Here is a 19842-nt window from a genome sequence, read left to right on the forward strand (position 1 = left end):
GATTTATTTTTAGTTGGATCACAGAACCCAATTAAAAATAAACTACTCATCGGTTAGTGGACAAATCAAATTGGGCTGTCTCTCATGTAGGGCATTTTAGGCCCATTAGTGATCATCATGATGGACGGACCTAAGAAAGTGTTTAGTACCTGGGCCTGGGCTGCAATATTAGAAGACACCACAGAGAAACTTGGGCCAGTCACACTCCCAAAGCACGCACCCAACACGCGCCCCGACCTCCAGTCCCCCCCACCCCACACGGCCGCGAGGCAGCCACGAGCCACCTCCCGACCTCCTCCGTGTGCCCAGAGCTTCGAGAAGCCATCCCCCAAATCCGCATACGCTTCGCCCTCCTCCTCCACGAGGTGAGGAAACCCTAGCGACCGACCATGGCGCTGCTCCCGCGCACGGCGCGGCTCGCGCTCCTCTCCACCCCGCGGGCGTACTCCGCCGCCGCCGCGGCGGGCGCCTCGCCGACGTCCCCGGCGCCGTACGGGGGGGCGCCCCCGCCGGCGATGTCGAAGACGGCCGAGTTCGTGGTCTCCAAGGTGGACGACCTGATGAACTGGGCGCGCAAGGGTTCGATCTGGCCCATGACCTTCGGGCTCGCCTGCTGCGCCGTGGAGATGATGCACGCCGGCGCGTCCCGCTACGACTTCGACCGCTTCGGCGTCATCTTCCGCCCCTCGCCGCGCCAGTCCGATTGCATGATCGTCGCCGGAACACTCACCAACAAGATGGCGCCGGCCCTCCGCAAGTCAGTAACCCATTCCTTTGTTCAGCCCGATTTAAGATTTCGATTTGGATATGGGTAGATCTCACAAAGGATCTGAGTAGGGTAGTATGAAGTAATAGGTTTCCATCTTTGCACCGAAGAAATAGGATCCATAGAATAAGAGTTTCATTATTATTGGTTGCCCACGCCGTTTGTAGGAACCAGGTTTTGCTTAGATCATTAGCAGGGTGAATTTTCTGTGTGCCCCATGAACACCATGTCGATACTGTTGTTGAATATGATGTAGTAATTTCGTTGAAAACTGCCACATAGACTTGACCATACTGTTGTTTGGTATTACTAATTAGTGGTTGTAGATGTTGAAACATAAGAGTTCTCTATCAATTCCAGCATCACTTTTGATTGCAGTCCCTCTGCTGTATTCATAAGTCAAGCTTTTTAATTATTGGTCACTGATCCATGCATTTGGTTTTAGGGCTGCATCTAAATAACATTTAGACTCGTCACTAGATGTGATTCTATAGTGCCAATCTTTTAAACACACTTAAATACTTAATAACATACTCCCTCCGTTCCAAATTATAGGTCATTTTGGCTTTTCTAGATATATAGTTTTTCATATGTATCTAGACATAGTGTATATCTAGGTGCATAGCAAATACTATTATCTAAAAAAGCCAAAATGACCTTCAATTTGGAACGGAGGGAGTATCAAACAAGCATGATAGAAAAACAAGTGTGCGTTCTCTTTCTGACTGCTGGAACAGAGATCTAATATATATATATAGAAGTATAGAACATGGGAGGAGGGAGTTGTTTGGTGTGTCCTTCAAAACCAAACCTGGATTGATTCTCTTAAGCTTTAGTTGCTTCTAATGTTACCATTCCTCCTCCTTCCTTTTTTTCTGAGACGTGTGCAGGCTTAAGAAGATTTTGTGAGCAATTTCTTATTAACTGTTATAGTTTGGGGATATAACTTTAAAATTTATACATTATCCACTCATAGTTTCCTAATGCTCCTTGTTCACTTCATTTATTATCTGCAGGGTTTATGACCAAATGCCTGAACCTCGATGGGTTATCTCAATGGGCAGCTGTGCTAACGGTGGTGGATACTACCACTACTCCTACTCTGTTGTCCGTGGATGCGACCGTATTGTTCCTGTTGACATCTACGTCCCTGGATGCCCACCAACTGCCGAGGCACTACTGTACGGTGTCCTCCAGCTCCAAAAGAAGATCAACAGGCGCAAGGATTTCCTTGACTGGTGGACCAAGTGAAGCAATTGTCTGTTCTTGTTGTTGCTCGCTTGTTATATTTCTTCGCATTTTACCTACTTGTCATCTGAAATAAGAACAGCCTCGGTGCTCGGATTTGCAAATTTGTTGTTGTACCTGTAAGGATGTATGTCCAGGTTGTTTGATGAGCATGGAACTCGTGTACTTAAAATCAGTTCAACAGTAATGGACAGACCAGCTGTGGATCTGTATTTTTGCTTTCCATTGTAATACAGGAATGCGCTGTGTCTTGTTTGTGAATGGCAGAATGGGTTTATCTTTTTTTGCAATCTGAGCGCTACTCTTTCCCTCACCATTGGGACTTAGGGTTCGGTTGGGTTTTACATGCAGCCGGAGCTATCGAGTTAATGTAATTGCATATGACTGCTGACTTGTTATACAATAGTTTGTGGGAGCCTGTAGAGGAAGATTTTATTCGGTAGTACTGCAATTTGTTTTTGAGAAAAAAAGTATAATTGAAGTGACTGAATTTGAGATAACAAGTGATGCTGGGACCACATGGTAGCGACACATTTGTGCTATATTGTTTGGATATAGTGCGTTGCAGGGAATATTAGCTTAGATTTTACGAATGAAAATCGTATGCATAATGGAGTCCGCTTGGGCAAAGCAGCCCTAACCTCCCCTCCAAGACAACACCAGGACCAGACCTGCTCCTCTCCTCCCCTTGTCCCCAATAGCCAGCCGCCTCTCCCCCAACTCGTGCCCTCCTCGGATCTCCTCCGTCCGTCCCCTTCCTCCAACTCGCCGGCCACAATCAACAGGTAAAGCCCAAGGAACCATCCAAGAGCCTTGAATCTGCGCTCTCGAACCGGCGGATTTCCTCTTCTTCCTCCTTTCGATTTCTTCTCATCACCCGCATTGCCCCGTTTTGAACCGTGAGCAGATCCCATGGCGGCGCTGGGGTCGAAGCTGGCGCAGCTGCAGTCCAAGGCGTGCGAGGCGACGAGGTTCGTGGCCAAGCACGGCTGCGCGTACCACAAGACGCTCATGGAGAAGAACAAGCACCACGTAGTCGACCCGCCCACCATCCAGAAGTGCCAGGAGCTCTCCAAGCAGCTCTTCTACACCCGCCTCGCGAGGTCAGTGATTTGTTCCCTGACCAGGACGCCCGAGTCCTAGGCGTCGATTGGTTTCTGGGATGCTAGATTGTTTCCTGATGTTTTGTAGTTGCGGCAAGGCAAGTGGTAGTCGATCATGGTGTGAGTTTGCCCAATTTTAACGAGTAATTAGAACAATTGGAACTGTAGGTGGATGTTTCTTTAGGTGTTCCTGTGGCAAGTGGTAGTCGATCATCGTACTGCGCCTAATCCATGTGATTTTCCCCAACATATAACGAGTAGTTAGAACAACTTGGAACTTTAGGTGGATATTCCTTTAAAGGTTCCTGCGGTGCTTATGTTGGCCTCCCTGCATTAATTTTTTGAGCTTGTATACCCATGGGTAGCGCATTGGTGATTTTTATTGCACACTAGATCAGACGGGATGTGAGAAGGGTTCATATGGGATTTTCATATGCTCTAAGGGGATTCAATGGAGGGTGATATGGATTGATCCAAAGAGCCTCTGGTTACATTCATTGCTTCTGTGTTGGGAAGAGCCTAAATTTTTCCTTGTTAACCTTGAAGTCTTCTAGGTTGGTCTCAGTGAGGTAGGATTTAAGGGAGATAATACAACTGAAGAACAGGAGGTGTAGCTGCTTGTGGTATGCACAAAGGTAGGGTTGCCTGAACCAAATAGACCATAGAAAATTACACATACATCCTTTGGATGGGCTGGTCTAGTAGCACCTATTTAGGATTGTGGTATGCATAAGGCTATCAAACTAATCATAGGGAAGATCTTAAGGCTCGAGTTATCTTTGTTCAGATGAATCATGCATCTTCCACCACATTTATATTTTTCAATTGTGTCTTCTGCCTTGGATGTTGAATTATATCTGCTTATTTTTTATACCGAAGTTTGTGTGTGCTTACTTGTTTATTGAAAGAAATGTTTATGGTACCTTGTCTATATAGGAAATTGCTGCTGCTCAAATTTCTTTTCCATTAAACCTTTATGGTCGATAGAGAATTCTTGAAAATTTTTATTGTTATCTCCAAAAGTTCTAGTCCCCAAGAGGTACTAGGTGCCCCGTGATAAGGTCTTTGATATCAGCCATATGTTTGATCTGCTATGTCAGGGTGCTGTGATAGTTCTGAAATTAAATAAAAAAATCTTGCACATGGTAAACCTGTGTTGTCAAATTTCAATTATTGGATCAAGAATGCTTGACATCACAGTGGCTCATGAATTCCACCTAGACTGAATTCTTGGGCAACCTCCAGTTCAATTGGACACTTTTTTCGGCAGTCAATTCTTAGAAATATGCATTGCATATACTTTGCTGTCTTCAAAATTTCAATGTAGTTTACCTGTGGATATGTGTTTCTTGCAGCCTTCCTGGTCGTTACGAGGCATTCTGGAAGGAGCTTGATAGCACGAAGCTCTTGTGGAAAAACAGAAGCAACCTGAAGGTTGAGGATGCTGGCGTCGCGGCATTGTTTGGCATCGAGTTGTATGCTTGGTCCTGCCTTGGTGAAATCGTCGGGAGAGGATTTACTCTCACGGGCTACCATGTCTGAAGCCTTACCTCTAGCATGAACAACCACATTAGTCCACATTTGCCGACGAATACTGTGTTGGTGGTCAGTTTTACTCTGACATGAATCGTGTGATGCAAAGTTTTGCTATTCTCAAATACTCTTGAACCTTGATGCCGTGGAACTACATGGATCTCGGAGGAACGAGAAATGATGAGCTAATAATTTACTGCATCCTGCCCTTTTGTGCGCCAGGTCTATGATATGCTTGTCTAACTGGGCTTGAGATTGTTGTCATAAACTCATATGCTTATGATTTGCTGTTATACGCAGTGCTATACATCCAAAGGCCTGAAAGCTGTCCTACCGTGTGTCTGCGAAATTCTGGTTCCAGTATTACTGTGTGTGAGTTGCTTGTTGCCTTTGTTGTCGGTTCATTAGCGGAAATGTGGCATTTGTAACCCGTTTGTGTGATTCATGCGAAAGGTACTCAACATTTAGCCCACACTTGGACTTGGCCCAACAGGCCCATAAGGCTAATTGCAACAATGTGCAATTGTTTAGGTTCAGACCTTTTCCAATTGTGCTTGCTCTAGTTCCGAGTGTTTGAAATATCGTCGCGTGTCAATTTGTCATGCGTCAATCTATCATGTCTTCTGTGCTGACGCTTGTGCTGCGGTCCTATCAAGCTATTCCATTTGAACTTTCATGGTCATAATGGCCATCTCGATTTTAATTGCCCATTTGTATCAGTATTACTCTGTTTTTATGCCCGGATCATGAAATGGGAGCTGGAAATGCCGCCGGGAGTTCAGACTTCAGATACACGCAGCCCAGCAGGCAGCAGCAGAGAAACAGACGGTTATTAAAGCAACGAGCCAGTAGCATTCATGGCTGAAAACTTACACGCCTAGTGTAATTGGCAAATTGATTTTAAACGGACGGCTTCACGAGAAGAGAACTCCCATCGAAACATCTTCCTCACGCATGCCTCTTCATCAGCATACACTTCCCGCCGGCGTGCCCTCATGGCGTTGCCCAGCCTACTGCTCCCCCTCCTCCTCGTCTCCTTCAGCGCTAGCGCCACCCAACCACCAAGCACGCTCCACGTCCCCGTCGTCCACCGCGACGCGGTCTTCCCGCCCGCGCCCGGAGCCACGCCGGGCGGCCTCCTCCTGCGCCGCCACGGAGCCGACGCCACCCACTACACCGTGCAGCTGGCGTCCCTCCACCCGACCGCCGCAGCCGACGACGACGACCGGCTCCGCTCCCCCGTCCTCTCGGGCCTCCCTTTCGACAGCGGCGAGTACTTCGCGGTCATCGGCGTCGGCGACCCGTCCACGCGCGCGCTCGTCGTCATCGACACCGGCAGCGACCTCATCTGGCTCCAGTGCACGCCCTGCCGCCACTGCTACCGCCAGCTGACCCCGCTCTACGACCCGCGGAGCTCCAGCACGTACCGGCGGATCCCCTGCGCCTCGCCGCGGTGCCGCGGCGTCCTCCGGTACCCCGGCTGCGACGCCCGCACCGGGGGCTGCGTGTACATGGTGATGTACGGCGACGGCTCCGCCTCCCGCGGCGACCTCGCCACCGACAGGCTCGTCTTCCCCAACGACACGCACGTCCACAACGTCACGCTCGGGTGCGGCCACGACAACGGGGGGCTGTTCGAGTCGGCGGCCGGGCTGCTCGGCGTCGCCCGGGGCAACCTGTCATTCCCGACGCAGGTGGCGGCGGCCTACGGGCGCGTCTTCTCCTACTGCCTCGGCGACCGCATGTCCCGCGCGAAGGACAGCTCCTCCTACCTCGTGTTCGGCCGCACGCCGGAGCTGCCGTCCACGGCGTTCACCCCGCTGCGGACGAACCCGCGGCGGCCGAGCCTCTACTACGTGGACATGGTCGGATTCAGCGTCGGCAACGAGCGTGTCACCGGATTCTCCAATGCCAGCCTCGCGCTGGACCCGGCGACCGGGCGTGGCGGCATCGTGGTCGACTCCGGCACGGCCATTTCGCGGTTCGCCCGGGACGCGTACGCGGCGGTGCGCGACGCCTTCAACTCGCGCGCGGCGGCCGGCGGGATGCGGAAGCTGGCCACCAACTTCTCGGTGTTCGACGCGTGCTACGACCTCCACGGGAGAGGCCACGCGACGGTCCGCGTGCCCAGCATCGTGCTGCACTTCGCCGGCGGCGTGGACATGGCGCTGCCTCCGGCGAACTACCTCGTCCCCGTGGAGGGCAGCGATCGCCGGACGTACTTCTGCCTGGGGCTCCAGGCGGCGGACGACGGCCTCAACGTGCTCGGCAACGTCCAGCAACAAGGGTTTGGGGTTGTGTTCGATGTGGAGAGGGAAAGGATCGGTTTCGCGCCAAACGGATGCTCAGCCTGAGTGATCAGATGCGAGTAAAATTTCTTGAATTTAACCTGAAACACTTTGTGCGTGGCAAGATGTAGTTCAGAACTGTTTCTCGGGTCTCAGATGTACAGAAGTTACGGGAAGGATGACACAGCAAAGAATGCCCACATGTGATTCAGAAGGATTGGTACTCCGTGAGGAGCAGCCAATTTGACGCATGGACTTCATGTATGGATTAACTGCGGTTTTACTTACAAAAAAAAAACAGGCAGAGTCAATTAATCTTCTGCTGAGCTGCCTCAACGTACTGCAGCGCAAGCTTTTTCACCTTGTCACCCTCCTTGATCAAAAAGCTCGCGTTCTTCGCGTCATGGTGGAAGCTCATTACCTTGTCTGTTGTTTTCGCGACAGCCCATCTATACTGATCAACGGAGATCACACCACTCTTGCAGAGTGGCCTGATGTGCTCTTTCACGAACATTTCAACCTACGTACATTGAAAGAAAAACATGTATGAAGAAGTGACAATGGTGGGAGCTATATGAAAAATGCCGTGGATCGAATAAGTGGGATACCTTCTTATATGTAGAACTTGAGGCATCCGGTGTGTTATTACTGGCCGGATCAGGTGCTTGCTTCTTTGGATCATCTCCACCTTCAGCTATATGGGTTGGTTTGTCTCCTTTTGGACGTTTGCTGTTTAGTGATGGTTTGTCACTGGAAGATTTCTCTTTAGTGGGCTCTAAATTCTTTGGATTTCTGATCACTTCACCATCTCTTGACAATCCATCCTCTCGAGGTTGATTAGGCAAACTGCTAGCTGCTTTTTCCACATCTCTCGAGGTCTCCGCATTCCCAGCAACTCTATCGGGCATGTTGCGATCAACTGAAATTTCACTACCTGGTCCACTTGATTTTTCGCATTGCTCACTGCACCTATCAGTTTCAGCCAAGTTCATTGCATTGGTTTTGTTTGCTGTCACGTCCTCAGCTTCTTCCTGAGCTGCCAACTTCTGTTGCTCCTCAGAATTAGGTTGCGGTTGCTGACACGACACAGTATTGAGGTTTTGACAGTTTGCAGCATCAAGGTCATTAGGCAGTGATGATATGTCATCTTTCAGTGAGGAAACATTCTTCACCCCATAATTGTGATATGACTGCAAGTTTTTGCTCCGTTCCTCTAGTCTGCATTCTCCTGCATTAACCAACAGAGTATCTTTCACAATTAATATTTCCTTCGTGAAAACTTTGGATAACTAGATACTGTCAGGGAATTAGAATTACCTTCAACGGATGTGATCTCTCTCTCAGGACTGTTAGGAGGGGAATCAAAGAGGCCTGCTTTTCTTAGTGCCTCTTCTGCGCTGCTGAAGCTAACAGTGTGCTTGTGCACAGTTTGCTCTGATGCAATAACATTGCCTAGTTCACTCTCTAGATCAGAGACAACTGCTCTGTGTAGAGCATCTTCCATATCACTGCCACTAACATTGGTATTCTCAGATGTAACTTTCTGTGATATCAGATCACTGCCTAATTCAGCCTTTTTGGTTAGAGTTGAAGTGTCCTTATCAGATTTTTCCTTGGCAGGCTGGCGACTAGCCTGCGAGCAAAGATTCACATATATGGATTTGCTACTTGACCTTTCATAAATATCCTTTTCAACATTGACAGCATCAGCAATGGCCAATTCAGTATCTGCACATCTGCGGATGACATCCAAATTTGCTTTCTGCAAATAGTGCTCAGCAATGCGGTGAAGTTGTGCCTGAGATATATAACATAAGTCTGATTAATACTTGACCACTGGATTCAAAAGATAATGCAAGCACAGTTATGCCTAGGGCAGTTTGTGATTGTTGCGGTTTATGTTTTAAGATGGCATTGTAAAGTAGTTGTGAGAAAGTCGGCATCATGTTTGGCAAATCAGGTATCAGTTTAGAAAAAAAAATATCATCAAATGGCCAATTAGCTAAACCATTTTTTCTGTTGTTTGAAAAGCAACAATTCTGCACCACGGTCATGTAGACAGTGACAGCTAACAAGCATTTGGAACTATTTAACGGCTGGTCGAGCAAACACGATTCTTGAAATCTAACATATGGTTACCTGTCTAACTGATATGGGAACTTTGTTATTGCGACCAGCTGCAAGCTTTGGCCTCATATCCACCGGAAGTTGTGCCTAAGAAAACCAAGTAAATGAGTATTTCTGAAGCTGTTAAATGTACTTCTTTAAAAACATTTTTGAAAAACTGGCACATACTAGTAGAGGGAAGTTTCCCTTGAGAGCATCATTGTCTCCAGTTTGATCTTTGCTTGTAACAGAGCTGGCATTTTTTCTTGCCAGGATCTCAAGAGCCCATTTTCTCTTGTCCTCCTTGACATCACCAGAAGAATGATTTTTTTTATCCATGGAAGGCTGACTGTTTCTATTTTCTCTTCTGCTTGATGCTTCTTTATTCAGAGTTGAAGAACTTGATATTTTTCCAGTGCTGCTGGGTGAACTGATTTTAGTTGCATCAATCCCTGCTGCAGGTATGTTAGGAGATTTGCTATTATTAGCTCTGATTTGGCTACTTTTATCTAATGGTGCACATCCTTCAAGGGCAGAGAGAGGTCTTATATCATCCTTCCTTGGAACAACTGACGCATCAGCTAAATACAACCTGGACAAAATGGAATTGTTACTCTCTCCCTTTTTCCCCTGAGCACTTTCCTTGTCCATTTCAGAGGATCTCTTCAGTAGCTGAAGTACTGATTGCAGTGTCTCAATCTTTTCAGGATTCGTTCCTGGGGAGCAACGGTATTTCCAAAATTCAACTTCCCAATCACGATGCCAATCACTTCTTCTTCTTCCTGTGGATGTTCCATACAACTTTTTAGTCAGATTCTCACGTTTCTTGCCCTTCTGAAGCAACGACCTCCTTGTTCTAATTAATTGGTTGGTATTTTTGGCTGTTCCATCCGCTGACTTTCCAATAGCTGCACGGAACGCAGTCAACAGTTTTTCATCAAAAGACCCATCCTTCTCGAGTATATTAGTGCCTGTATCTCTAACTACTTCCCTTATCTCTTTCTGTAGCTTTTGAACCATAGCAGATGATTGTTTTCCCTCTTCCTTTCGGAAGATCTTTTTCACTCTAAGACCAGGCTTATCTCCTGCTCTTCGTCCTACAGGTTTTGCCAGCTCTCTACCAGGATCCCTTATGTAGGCCTCACCTTCAACAATATTCATTATATCAGGAACAGATTTATGTTGTGCAAGAAACTCTGACATATCATCAACAGTATCTTTTACAGAATTAGTAGTATGACTGTGTGTTGAAGAAAAAACAGCGTTTCCGATTAGATTCGTATCTTGCTCATGCACTTCCAATTTTGCTTTCTTCGCGGGATGGCTCACTTCACTTCCTGATTCCAAGTCTTTCTCTTCTTTCATGCTATTGCTCTCATGTCCATCGTGCCTAAAATACCAAATAAAGAAGTTACTTGATGAAATGGTTGAACCAACATGAAACAAGTGAGTCCTAAGTTCCTGAGGATTTTTACCTGGGTGGTGGCTGCATGTTCTGAGCAGTTTTCATCTGCTGAACTGCATCTGTATCAATCACTTGCATGTCAGTCAATCTTACAGTCTTACTACTAGCATTGATACTTGATAGAAGAGAATACGCCATGTTGGATGCAAAAATTTGGTCCTAGAACAAAATACAGCTTAACAAAACAGGATTATAATAGTCATGGTATATCTACACGAGATACCGTAGTTGCTTAAGTAGCCTATAAAATAATAAATGGTAAAAAAACAGTGATCAATATATGAATACTTTTCACATTGCACTTAGTGTAATTGACGTGGCATATCTAAATAAAGCAAGCTATAAATATGACATATCTGACTACGCAAATGGCCACAGCATACCTGGTGAGGAAGGTTGTGGAGATTTGATCACAGGAGGTCTTGCATCATTGCTTCTTTGGGCTGCATTATCCTCTCCAGTATTTTTAGCCTCCTTACTGTTGCCTATAACTGGACAAGATACAAGCTTTGGTACTTCCAACTGTTCATCTGACATGTTACCCTGCTCTGTGCTAAGTATGGTTGCTGCTGGTTCACGTATTGGTGAAAACTGTAATGACATTTCTGTTGGTTCAGAGTAAAGAGTGCGAACAATATTCATTTCAGAAGATTTATTCTGGGATATACTGAAACTATCTGTGTTCCTCAGGGTACTAGAATCTGCTGCAGTACTATGTGTAAAAGCATCTTTGGAATGGCTTGAATATGGACTGTAGTTAAATGCTTCATGTGTTGTCTTCAAGCCTAGTGAAGCTTCTGATAGATCACTCCTAGTTTCAGACTGTACACTCACCATTGATACAACAAGGGCAGTTTCTCCCTCATCAGCAACAGATACAGATACCCTCCCAGAAAATGATGCGTCAGTACTTGTCCTATCAGAACCAATTACACATTCCTCACTTAAGTTTTGCTTCAAGATAACATCTGCCGTGTGTTTCACTTCAGAAGACACGCACCTAGAATGGAATTGATGATTCAATTATCACAACAGTAGAGCCAATTCAACATAATTAGTTATTACTATCAAAGGGTGATTGAAGATAGAGAATACATCACATTACCTTGGGCACAGCCACGAATTTTCAGAAGTCACTTCTGGATTGAACCCCACGCATATAGCATGATACCTGGTTTAAAGTTAAGGATCGATAAAATTAGAAAAAGAATATGTTTCCCAAGTCTCAAACTCTCAATTGGCAATTTCATAAAGGATGACAGAATTAAGTACCATTTATCACAGCAGTCACAAGCAATTGATGTATCTAAAGTTGAATCATCTTCAGCTGCCACAAGTCCACTCCGAATCTTGCAATCACCATCATCCAAACAAACTACTGCCTGGAGAATTGTATAAACGGAGCAAGCTACACGATCAATTTCGTGGGACAGAGAAGTATGATTGTTTGAAAGGAGATTGTGAGTGTTATCTGAATATTGTTACTTCGGCATCAATATAGTATGATGGGAAGGAAAGTGTGCTGCTTTCCTCTTGCAGATACCAATCATCATCACAGCTGCACAATGAGAAGCGTAAATAGAAGTCATGAAATGGCCTTAATTTTATTTCTTTGAGAATTGGTAGGAAGGGGTTAACATAAGATTGGGTGAATCATAAAATAAGAAGTGCACAATCATGGCATTCATGGAAAAATGATATGGCACGAATTCACTTGCAAATGATGCAGCATTATACAAGCTTCCAGGTATACCAATCATTTCCTGCTTCACATGATCAGGTAACTCGATATCACTTTTTGGTTGCATCGCTTGAGAAGAAACCAAAGCCAGGCTTTCACTGGCACAGTGATTCAAAGACTTAGGAGGAAATAAAACACTCTGAGACAAAAAAAAAAAACTAAAGCATATGATAGAAATAGTCTACTTTAGGACTTAGGAGGAAACAGGTGACCACAGAATATATAACATAAGCAATTAAGGATACTAGTGTTAAACTAACATGTGTGCATACTGGAAGCACAAGGAGTTGCCACCATACCTGGTTAAAGAGTATTCATCTTCATCAATAGCTCCAATCGTACCATATACCTTCACCAGTAAGAAGCAATATAAAACAATTACATTCCAGTAAAATTCTATCTTCCAAGGTGAGAAATTGAGATAATTTTTTACATCAAATTTCCTCCACAGGTATTATCAGAATTCAGTCAGGGAAAGATTGACAAAAAAGAATATCCGATACTTACTGGAGTGCTTGTTATATGTTGAAATTCACTTTTGCAAAGGGGGCAGCGATTTGTGATGGCAGCCCAGTTGTCAATGCATGTATAGCAAAACCTGGTATTTGGAAATTCAGATTTCTATGCATCACATTACAGTTTAAAGGAATCTTCATATCAATCTTTGAAAAATAATTACTATATTTGGTACTTATGCTAAGCTGAAAGTTCTTTTCTAAGATCCCTTGTGATACATAGATTAAGTGCTGAGAGAACAGAATGAATGGCTACTAATCCAAAATAAGAGGATGCGACTCTAGCATATAATAGGAACATCAATTTAAAACCAAAGCACTGGACAATGTAACAGGCAAGAAAAGGAATTGAAATGAACAAGTAATACTGGAGTGGTGTATTATAACCACAGACAATGTAGGATCAAATGAGGATGAACTGGATGGTAATAAAGAACTGTGTGTACTGAAAGATTAGCTTGGATATTGAAACTATCTAATATACAGATTTCCTTCTATCATTACTATCTACCAATAATATATATTCCAAGGAAATTCCCAAGTGACCTTGGTGGAATATGCATGAGAGGTGATGAATCAAATCCTAGAAACTATAAATCTACAATTGAAGCCCTACCAGTGTTGGCAACAATCCAAGACTCCTCTATCGATGACGATGTCTCCACAAATGCCACAACTTTCGTTCTTGAATCCATAATTTTCCTGCAAAACAGTCTGATGGATCATATTAGAGCACAAACATGATCATGTGAGGAAACATGGACTCAAGGTACAGATAATAGACAGCTCCTATAAAAGCAAGCACTCAGAACTATTGCACTTACTGGACTATGTTATTCTTACAAAGTTAGAAACAGGATATTCCTTTAATGTTTGAACAATTTACTCAACAACCTACATCTACTCAAAACATTATCACACTACACACTTTCATCCCATGATGCAATAAGTTTGGTCAGCAACATCTGAGGCATAAACCATACTAACAAAGTATAAAAGGGGGAAGAATTGCAGAAACGGAAATTTCCATGTATACAAAAAAATCCATTATTAGTTTCGCTTTTCATCTCTCCGAAACACAAATCCCCATAAGAAAGGTGGCACTGTTTGAATAATTCAGAATTGAGAAACAACTCTGAAGTTTGATTCATTGCTTCTTCATGCTATAGCAATGTAGCCAGTGAACTGACAACACTCCATACCCTGTGAGCAATCATGACTTGCTCTAAGACCGTAGAAGCATCCTAGCATGATCCGACTGGAAAACTAACAAAATTCGCTACGAACAAACTAAGAACTACAGAATAGTAGTTACTGCTTTACTGGGAACTACTATCTGCATAGAATTAGTTCATTCTTCATTGAACAACTCGACTGGCAAATGGCAGTACCACCAATTAATAGTACAACAACGAAACCGTAAATCCAGCAGCAGCAAAGCAACTTTGACTTCGCTAAGCACAAGTAAAAGCCTAAAGGGACACAGTACCGGATCATCCGTCTTCCCCTGTGCTCCACTCGACTCTCCATCAACCTCCATTTCCCACGGGAACATCGCGATTGAGCTTCGGCATGCAGAAGGCGGATACGAGCGCGCCCTTGCACAAACCCAGTACCCGCAGCCCAAAATCAGGGACAATCAAGCGCCGGAGCGTAAGAGAGCTGGGGAATCTCGCGGTCCGATCGCTCGCCACTCGAATTGGGGAAACGCGGAACCGATCGGCGCAGGGTATCACCGGCTCCGGCGAGCGGCAACTGGGGAAGCCCTAGCAACGGGGGTTAGTTGGGTGGCTGGAGGCGCAGCCCCAGTAGGGTGCGCAAGACGTCCTATGCACAGCGCCGGCGGCTTGGTGGGGCGGAGGAGGAGATGCCACCGCGGCGGTGTTGGTCCGGCCGGAGGAGCATAGGGAAAGGGAGGAGACGACGTACGCGGGCCGTTGTGCTGCAGCATTGAGTGAGGCCCAAGAAGCCAGTTTGACGGGCTCGAGCAGCCCCGAGCAGCCCAATAGGTACGCTCGGGCTATTAGGCCTCCAATATTTTACGATTTTTTTTCCATAATCTGTCCTTTCCCCCTACGTACAGTTTAGAGGGGTCGCATGTGCGCCAGCAGGAGCATCCTAGAAGGCCCGCGCGAGGCCCACCTGCAGCTCGCCCCGCCGCCGCCTCGGTGCCGAGCCATCTCCTCAAAGTTTTTCACGCTCCCCGCTCGGTACCGATTATCTTCCCGATTGCTGATGGCCTGGGGCTCTCACCATCTTACCATGCCACCCCTCGACCTACCACCACCGCCGGACCTCCCTGCCCTCCCCCTCGACCTCCTCCTATATCCAACGGTTATGGATTTCTCACCCCACCCCTCAGCCAGCCCTCCTCCCCAAATCTGGTGGGTATCACGAGGTGGAAGAAAAACCGTAGTAGCATGGAATCCACCTGCAGCGACTAACGGACGGCTTCTGCGACGAGCCCGCTCGCACCCGCGCGCGTGACTCTTAGTATTTTCACAGTTTATGGCACGTTCAATAGTGTAGATGGCGGCTATCTACAAACATCTCAAATACCGTACGTAGACAGCAAAACGGACAACTCAACAATGGCTCGTCCATTAAGTTGTTTTTTACTATTTATCTTACACATATTATATAAATAGACAATTCAACAATAGCTCGTCTATTAAGTTATCTTTGTACTATTTAACTTATACATATCATATAAATTAAGATCGTCTATTAGATTGTATGTGTACTGCAATGGGGGTTGAAGTCGTCGACCAGCGTGGGACACGAGCCGCAGTCGTCCTCTCGTGACACGACGGCTCCGTTCTCTCTTCTTTCTCTCTGATCCAACTCAGCAAAAAAATGTGTACCTGGCATCATACAGACAGCTCATTAATTACCGTTGTACGTGCCCTTAACTTTCTATCTTTCCCTCTTAAAAAAAAGTTTCTACATTTCCTCTTCATATGAAATAAGCAATGTAAAGTTTTTACTAAAGAAATTTCGAAAGTAGACTCAGTGATTGGGGATCCTTACCCTATGTGACATTTTGAAACACATATTAGCATAACATTTTTGTGAGACTTCATCCAACTATTTTTTGCAGAAACTGAGAAACATATGTAAAATCGCTAGGGCGATTGTACATTTGATTGTAAAGGGTCAGACATACCAAAATACATCCAATATCAATAATACATTATACAGAACTAATTATGGGGAATATTTTAGCATATTCAAGCATTGTCAACCGGGCACATAGTTCATGAGAAATGTACTTTGTCTCTCAAAATTAACTCTGATTTTTTAATTACACAGTACAGTTCAAACACTCACAACGCACGCACATTTACCTTTATGAGCACACATACGCAAATCGTACTTCTATGAGCGTATTCGAAGACTAAGTCGGCAAATCCTCGAGATTGAGAAGTCACCACAGTCCTCGCTGTCGATGAGACGTCCCCTACCACTTAAAGCACAATACGTTAAATCGTAGAAAATTCGCTTCCACGGGAAGTCAAACCCAACTCTAATTTCGCATTCACCCTTCTGCAGGCTTTTTTAGCCAAAACATGTTCTCAGCTTCCCATACCCGCAATATCATGATGAATGGATTTTTTTGTCTACCATGTTAAAAATATATGCTCATATTTTTCTGTATTTATTTTAGAATTTATCCGTGCTATTCTTCCAATGTAGATGACATGCCTATCAACAATAAGACATGTATAGTGACTTTACCAATCTTTTAGATATACCGACTTAGCCTCTCAGAGGTGCTCATAGGGGCTGCGCTGTGTGTTCATAGTGTGTGTATGTAAACGTTTGCGTCCGTACTATGTTTTGGAAAAAATAGCAGAAATAATCTATAATGATGCACACAGTCATCTTACATTTAAAAGATATATACCGTGACTTAAGACTATATTTTTAAAAATATATATATACCATGACTTAAGACTATATTTATAACTCCACTATCATACGGTCGATACCAAATGTGCTTTCACAATTTGTAAATTTGTTCACTAGAGGGGGCACGTTTGTTCATGTCCGCCCTATCCCGGAGGTCGACGAAGCAGCGGCCCAGCAGCTCACCAACGATGGATCACACGGATAAGTCTAAAGATTTGCCACTTGATCAATGCAAACTTGCAAACATTGCAATTCCAGGGAGTACCAATTAGGGCTCCCTACCCAAATCTTCCGGTTTCTGTTTCAGTTAAGCAGTTCCATGGACTGTAGGATCTCCAGCTCGAACGGGACGCTCGTCACGATCAACTGTAGTAATGCGCGGTGCACTCCAGCGCCAGGTCGGGCCGCCACCACTGGTGGATCCCGTGCGCCGTCTTGAAGTCCGGCGACGGCCCGCGGTTCACCGTCAGCACGGCCGACGGGAACAGGTGCAGCGGCTCGCACCCGCCGCCCCCCTTGCCGATGCCGAGCAGCAGGTCCTTGACCGAGTTCCTCGTCGCCAGCCTCCCCACTGCGCCGGCCCCGATAGCCTCCATCTTCCTGCGGTGGTCGAAGTACCCCACGTACTCCGCGCTGATGGGGTCCGCCGGGTTCACGAACAGGTTCGGCACCCACGCCGCCAGCGCCGCGAACGACGCGTCGTGCACGCCGCCGCCACCCCCCTGCAGGAGCGCCGCCACGCCCGCGGTGACGAAGCTGTTGGCGATGCGGATGCCCTGCCTCACCCGCCGGTCCCCGATCCGCTCCACGGGCGCCGACACGAACGGCGCGTTGAAGAGGAACGTAGGCAGGACGGCGGCGCCCGCCCTGGCCAGGGTCTTGGCGGCCAGCGTCGTGATCGCCGACCCCAGCGAGTGGCCCGCCAGCCAGACGCGGTAGTGCTGCCCGGCCGCCACGGCCACGGTGTCGTGGATGGCCTGCATGGCGACGCGGAAGCGGGACTTGCCTTCCAGCCCGTTGCGGACCAGCAGGAGGTCCAGCTCCAGGTCCCGCTTCGCCGAGCCCTTCTTGGTGATGGTGCCGCGGAAGGCGGCGACGTAGTACGGGGCGCTGGCGGCGGCCGTGGGGTCCATGAGGTGGAACGGCGGCTGGAAAGCGTAGACGGCGCCGAAGATGGAGCCGTCGGCGGCGTCGACGAGCACCTGCCGCAGCTCGAAGTGGAAGAACCTCCACCACGCCGGCGCGCGGGCGTCGGGGCCCTGCCGGTTCCACTGGCGGTCGCGCTCGAGGACGTACACGCCCTGGACAAGGCTCGCCATGACGGAGCGCCGGTGGTGTGGGCAGTTCCTGGCCGGAGCAAAGCATCAGATTTCGCCAGGTTAGCATAGATCAGGAATCACATTTCTAGTTCACTAGAATCGTTGTATCTACTTTCTAGTTCAAGCAAAAGATCGATCGAGATTCAGTCATCCAGAAAGAAACAGTAAACAACTCACCAATTCACAAACGTCAAATACGTAGGCCCTGAAGCATCAAAGAGGTCCTTTAGCGACGGCATTTCGCTTGCCCCTGGTTCTGGTCCTTCTGTACAAAGAGAAAAACGAAAAAGAATGCTTGTAAAACATGCTGGGGTAGAACATCAGCAAAGTAAACTGGTACTTACGAAAGAAGAAATCCATCATTCGGTCAACTTAAATTCTTTTTTCCTACTGGGATACTCCGGAGTTGTCAAGAACAAGACGCAATTTCGAAATTTCGATGGCCAAGAAGTTCAGACAGAAGCAGAGACGCCAAGCCTTCCAAGGTAAAATCTTCAGAGCTCTTTTTCAGAAACACAGATAAATCAACACAATCCCATACGCCTACAAGTTTCTGACCCAAAATGCCTCTCCTCCTTTACTCCTGCAGCGGAGCTGCTGCATATGCAGCCTTTTTCTCTCCGGAGCTTTCTTCTCCATGGATAAACCCACATTCTCCATCACACCTTTATTCCCCCAACCCACTTTTCTCTCATCGAATATTCTCAATAATCCACGACCCAGCACCGGATCCGGGCCTTGAGAAAGTGAATCATGGATCCAAGATGCCAGCAACCACACCTCTGAAGACCCAACAGATAGAGAGAGAAACGAAAAAAGAAACGGCGCTAGGAAATTACCAGGGCGATATCTTCTTCAGCAGTTCAGCCTCGTTGGAGCAACCTCTCCCTCATTCCACTACGGACTCTGCAATGATCAATGCATCTCGTACGCTGCCGTACCTCTGCAGCTGACATATGGGTACGCAACTTTCAGGGTCAAGGAGAGGAGGACAGCACTTCAAGATCGATCGGCACGGCGACAGACCAGGACACCGTACTAACCGGGAGATGCAGCTGCAGGAGTTGGGCAATATTTTTTTGCCTGTGCAGCTGTGCTTACTCAGACCAAAGGTTTTAAAAGAAATGGCACTGGAGCTCGCCGAGGAGAGACGACTTGGGAGCAAGGAGCGTCGAAGTCTTCCCGTTTATAAAGCTGGATCACAAGTGGGATTGAGGACAAGAGGCGCATACCAGGATATCATATGCAGATTTGCATTGCCCAGCATTATTTCTGGGGTATCTTCTTTCCCTGAACCGGCAACTGATGGAAGGAAAGTATAGATAGAGTACTTGGGCTGCTGGAGCTAGGCTGTATCAATGCTCCTCTGGAATGGTTGTTTGGATGGATCTTTTTTTAAAAAAAATGCAGTGGAGGCCTGCAGGGATATTTTGCTGAAAAAAAGCAGGCTATGAGGCAACCTTTCGATGGACCTAAATGTGTCGATGACAACTATGAATCTATGGTTCTGTGATAATGGAGCATTCTCATTCTGTAGTAGATCCAACGTTGTTTTAAGTTTTTGGAGGTATATGTGGCCTGTGGGTAAATATATATAGGGCAAAACGTGTAGAGGATTTCCACTCTCCGTTTCCTCAAATGTCTTTCAGTTGGCCACAGGATATGTCATATATTTATAAGAACTAGTATTCTCTAAAAAAAGATACAATACATTCACTAGCTTCAAAAAGATTTGGAAGTGTAAAGGCTGTAAAAATCCTCATGGCTGTAAATTTTCCTTACCCATTTCGGTTGGCTTCAGGATATGTAACACATTAATAACACTTTTAGGGACTCTCCTCTAGAA

General features: G+C 46.4%; 4 protein-coding genes across 6 annotated transcripts; 2 read left to right on the forward strand and 2 right to left on the reverse strand.

Moving 5' to 3' along the window:
• The first annotated feature begins 2637 nt into the window (after positions 1–2637).
• Positions 2638–4880, forward strand: LOC112893966. Its single transcript, XM_025961509.1, has 3 exons — positions 2638–2799; positions 2922–3117; positions 4473–4880. Exons 2-3 carry the CDS (start codon positions 2927–2929, stop codon positions 4657–4659), a joined length of 378 nt encoding a protein of 125 aa, XP_025817294.1. The 5' UTR covers positions 2638–2799; positions 2922–2926; the 3' UTR covers positions 4660–4880.
• A 765-nt stretch (positions 4881–5645) lies between these two features.
• LOC112892403 (aspartyl protease family protein 2-like) lies at positions 5646–7004 on the forward strand. Its single transcript, XM_025959578.1, has one exon. It carries the CDS (start codon positions 5646–5648, stop codon positions 7002–7004), a length of 1359 nt encoding a protein of 452 aa, XP_025815363.1.
• An 11-nt stretch (positions 7005–7015) lies between these two features.
• Positions 7016–14680, reverse strand: LOC112893047 (uncharacterized protein At4g10930). Of its 2 annotated transcripts, none has more exons than XM_025960200.1 (14): positions 14255–14680; positions 13382–13479; positions 12758–12848; positions 12550–12599; positions 11995–12067; positions 11782–11891; positions 11615–11680; positions 10893–11509; positions 10520–10568; positions 9234–10434; positions 9078–9152; positions 8256–8736; positions 7547–8166; positions 7016–7458 (listed from the first exon to the last, which is right to left on the reverse strand). In XM_025960200.1, exons 1-14 carry the CDS (start codon positions 14318–14320, stop codon positions 7246–7248), a joined length of 3810 nt encoding a protein of 1269 aa, XP_025815985.1. In that variant the 5' UTR covers positions 14321–14680; the 3' UTR covers positions 7016–7245. The 2 variants fall into 2 exon arrangements, with proteins under 2 accessions (XP_025815985.1, XP_025815986.1); XM_025960201.1 differs by having other exon boundaries at positions 7162–7458; positions 13382–13467.
• Positions 14681–16597: 1917 nt separating this feature from the next.
• LOC112892339 (GDSL esterase/lipase At4g10955-like) lies at positions 16598–19325 on the reverse strand. 2 transcript variants are annotated; one of them, XM_025959519.1, is made up of 3 exons: positions 18836–19325; positions 18174–18261; positions 16598–18024 (listed from the first exon to the last, which is right to left on the reverse strand). In XM_025959519.1, the coding sequence occupies exons 2-3, from the start codon at positions 18233–18235 to the stop codon at positions 17040–17042; spliced, it is 1047 nt and encodes a 348-aa protein (XP_025815304.1). In that variant the 5' UTR covers positions 18236–18261; positions 18836–19325; the 3' UTR covers positions 16598–17039. The 2 variants fall into 2 exon arrangements, with proteins under 2 accessions (XP_025815304.1, XP_025815303.1); XM_025959518.1 differs by lacking the exon at positions 18836–19325 and adding an exon at positions 18341–18808.
• Positions 19326–19842: the final 517 nt, after the last annotated feature.

Source organism: Panicum hallii, chromosome 5 (genome assembly GCF_002211085.1).
Source record: "Panicum hallii strain FIL2 chromosome 5, PHallii_v3.1, whole genome shotgun sequence".
Lineage (NCBI taxonomy): Eukaryota > Viridiplantae > Streptophyta > Magnoliopsida > Poales > Poaceae > Panicum > Panicum hallii.

What these genes read in the sequence shown, in the direction of transcription:
- LOC112893966 (XM_025961509.1), top strand. Translation starts at nt 2,927, where the DNA reads ATGGCGGCGCTGGGGTCGAAGCTGGCGCAGCTGCAGTCCAAGGCGTGC. An exon ending in TTCTACACCCGCCTCGCGAG is followed by an intron (nt 3,118 to 4,472) that starts GTCAGTGATTTG and finishes TGTTTCTTGCAG; the next exon opens with CCTTCCTGGTCGTTACGAGG.
- LOC112892403 (XM_025959578.1), top strand. Translation starts at nt 5,646, where the DNA reads ATGGCGTTGCCCAGCCTACTGCTCCCCCTCCTCCTCGTCTCCTTCAGC.
- LOC112893047 (XM_025960200.1), bottom strand. Translation starts at nt 14,320, where the DNA reads ATGTTCCCGTGGGAAATGGAGGTTGATGGAGAGTCGAGTGGAGCACAG. An exon ending in AACATGCAGCCACCACCCAG is followed by an intron (nt 10,435 to 10,519) that starts GTAAAAATCCTC and finishes TTGGTATTTTAG; the next exon opens with GCACGATGGACATGAGAGCA. An exon ending in TTCCCATATCAGTTAGACAG is followed by an intron (nt 8,737 to 9,077) that starts GTAACCATATGT and finishes TATATATCTCAG; the next exon opens with GCACAACTTCACCGCATTGC.
- LOC112892339 (XM_025959518.1), bottom strand. An exon ending in TATTTGACGTTTGTGAATTG is followed by an intron (nt 18,025 to 18,173) that starts GTGAGTTGTTTA and finishes TGCTCCGGCCAG; the next exon opens with GAACTGCCCACACCACCGGC.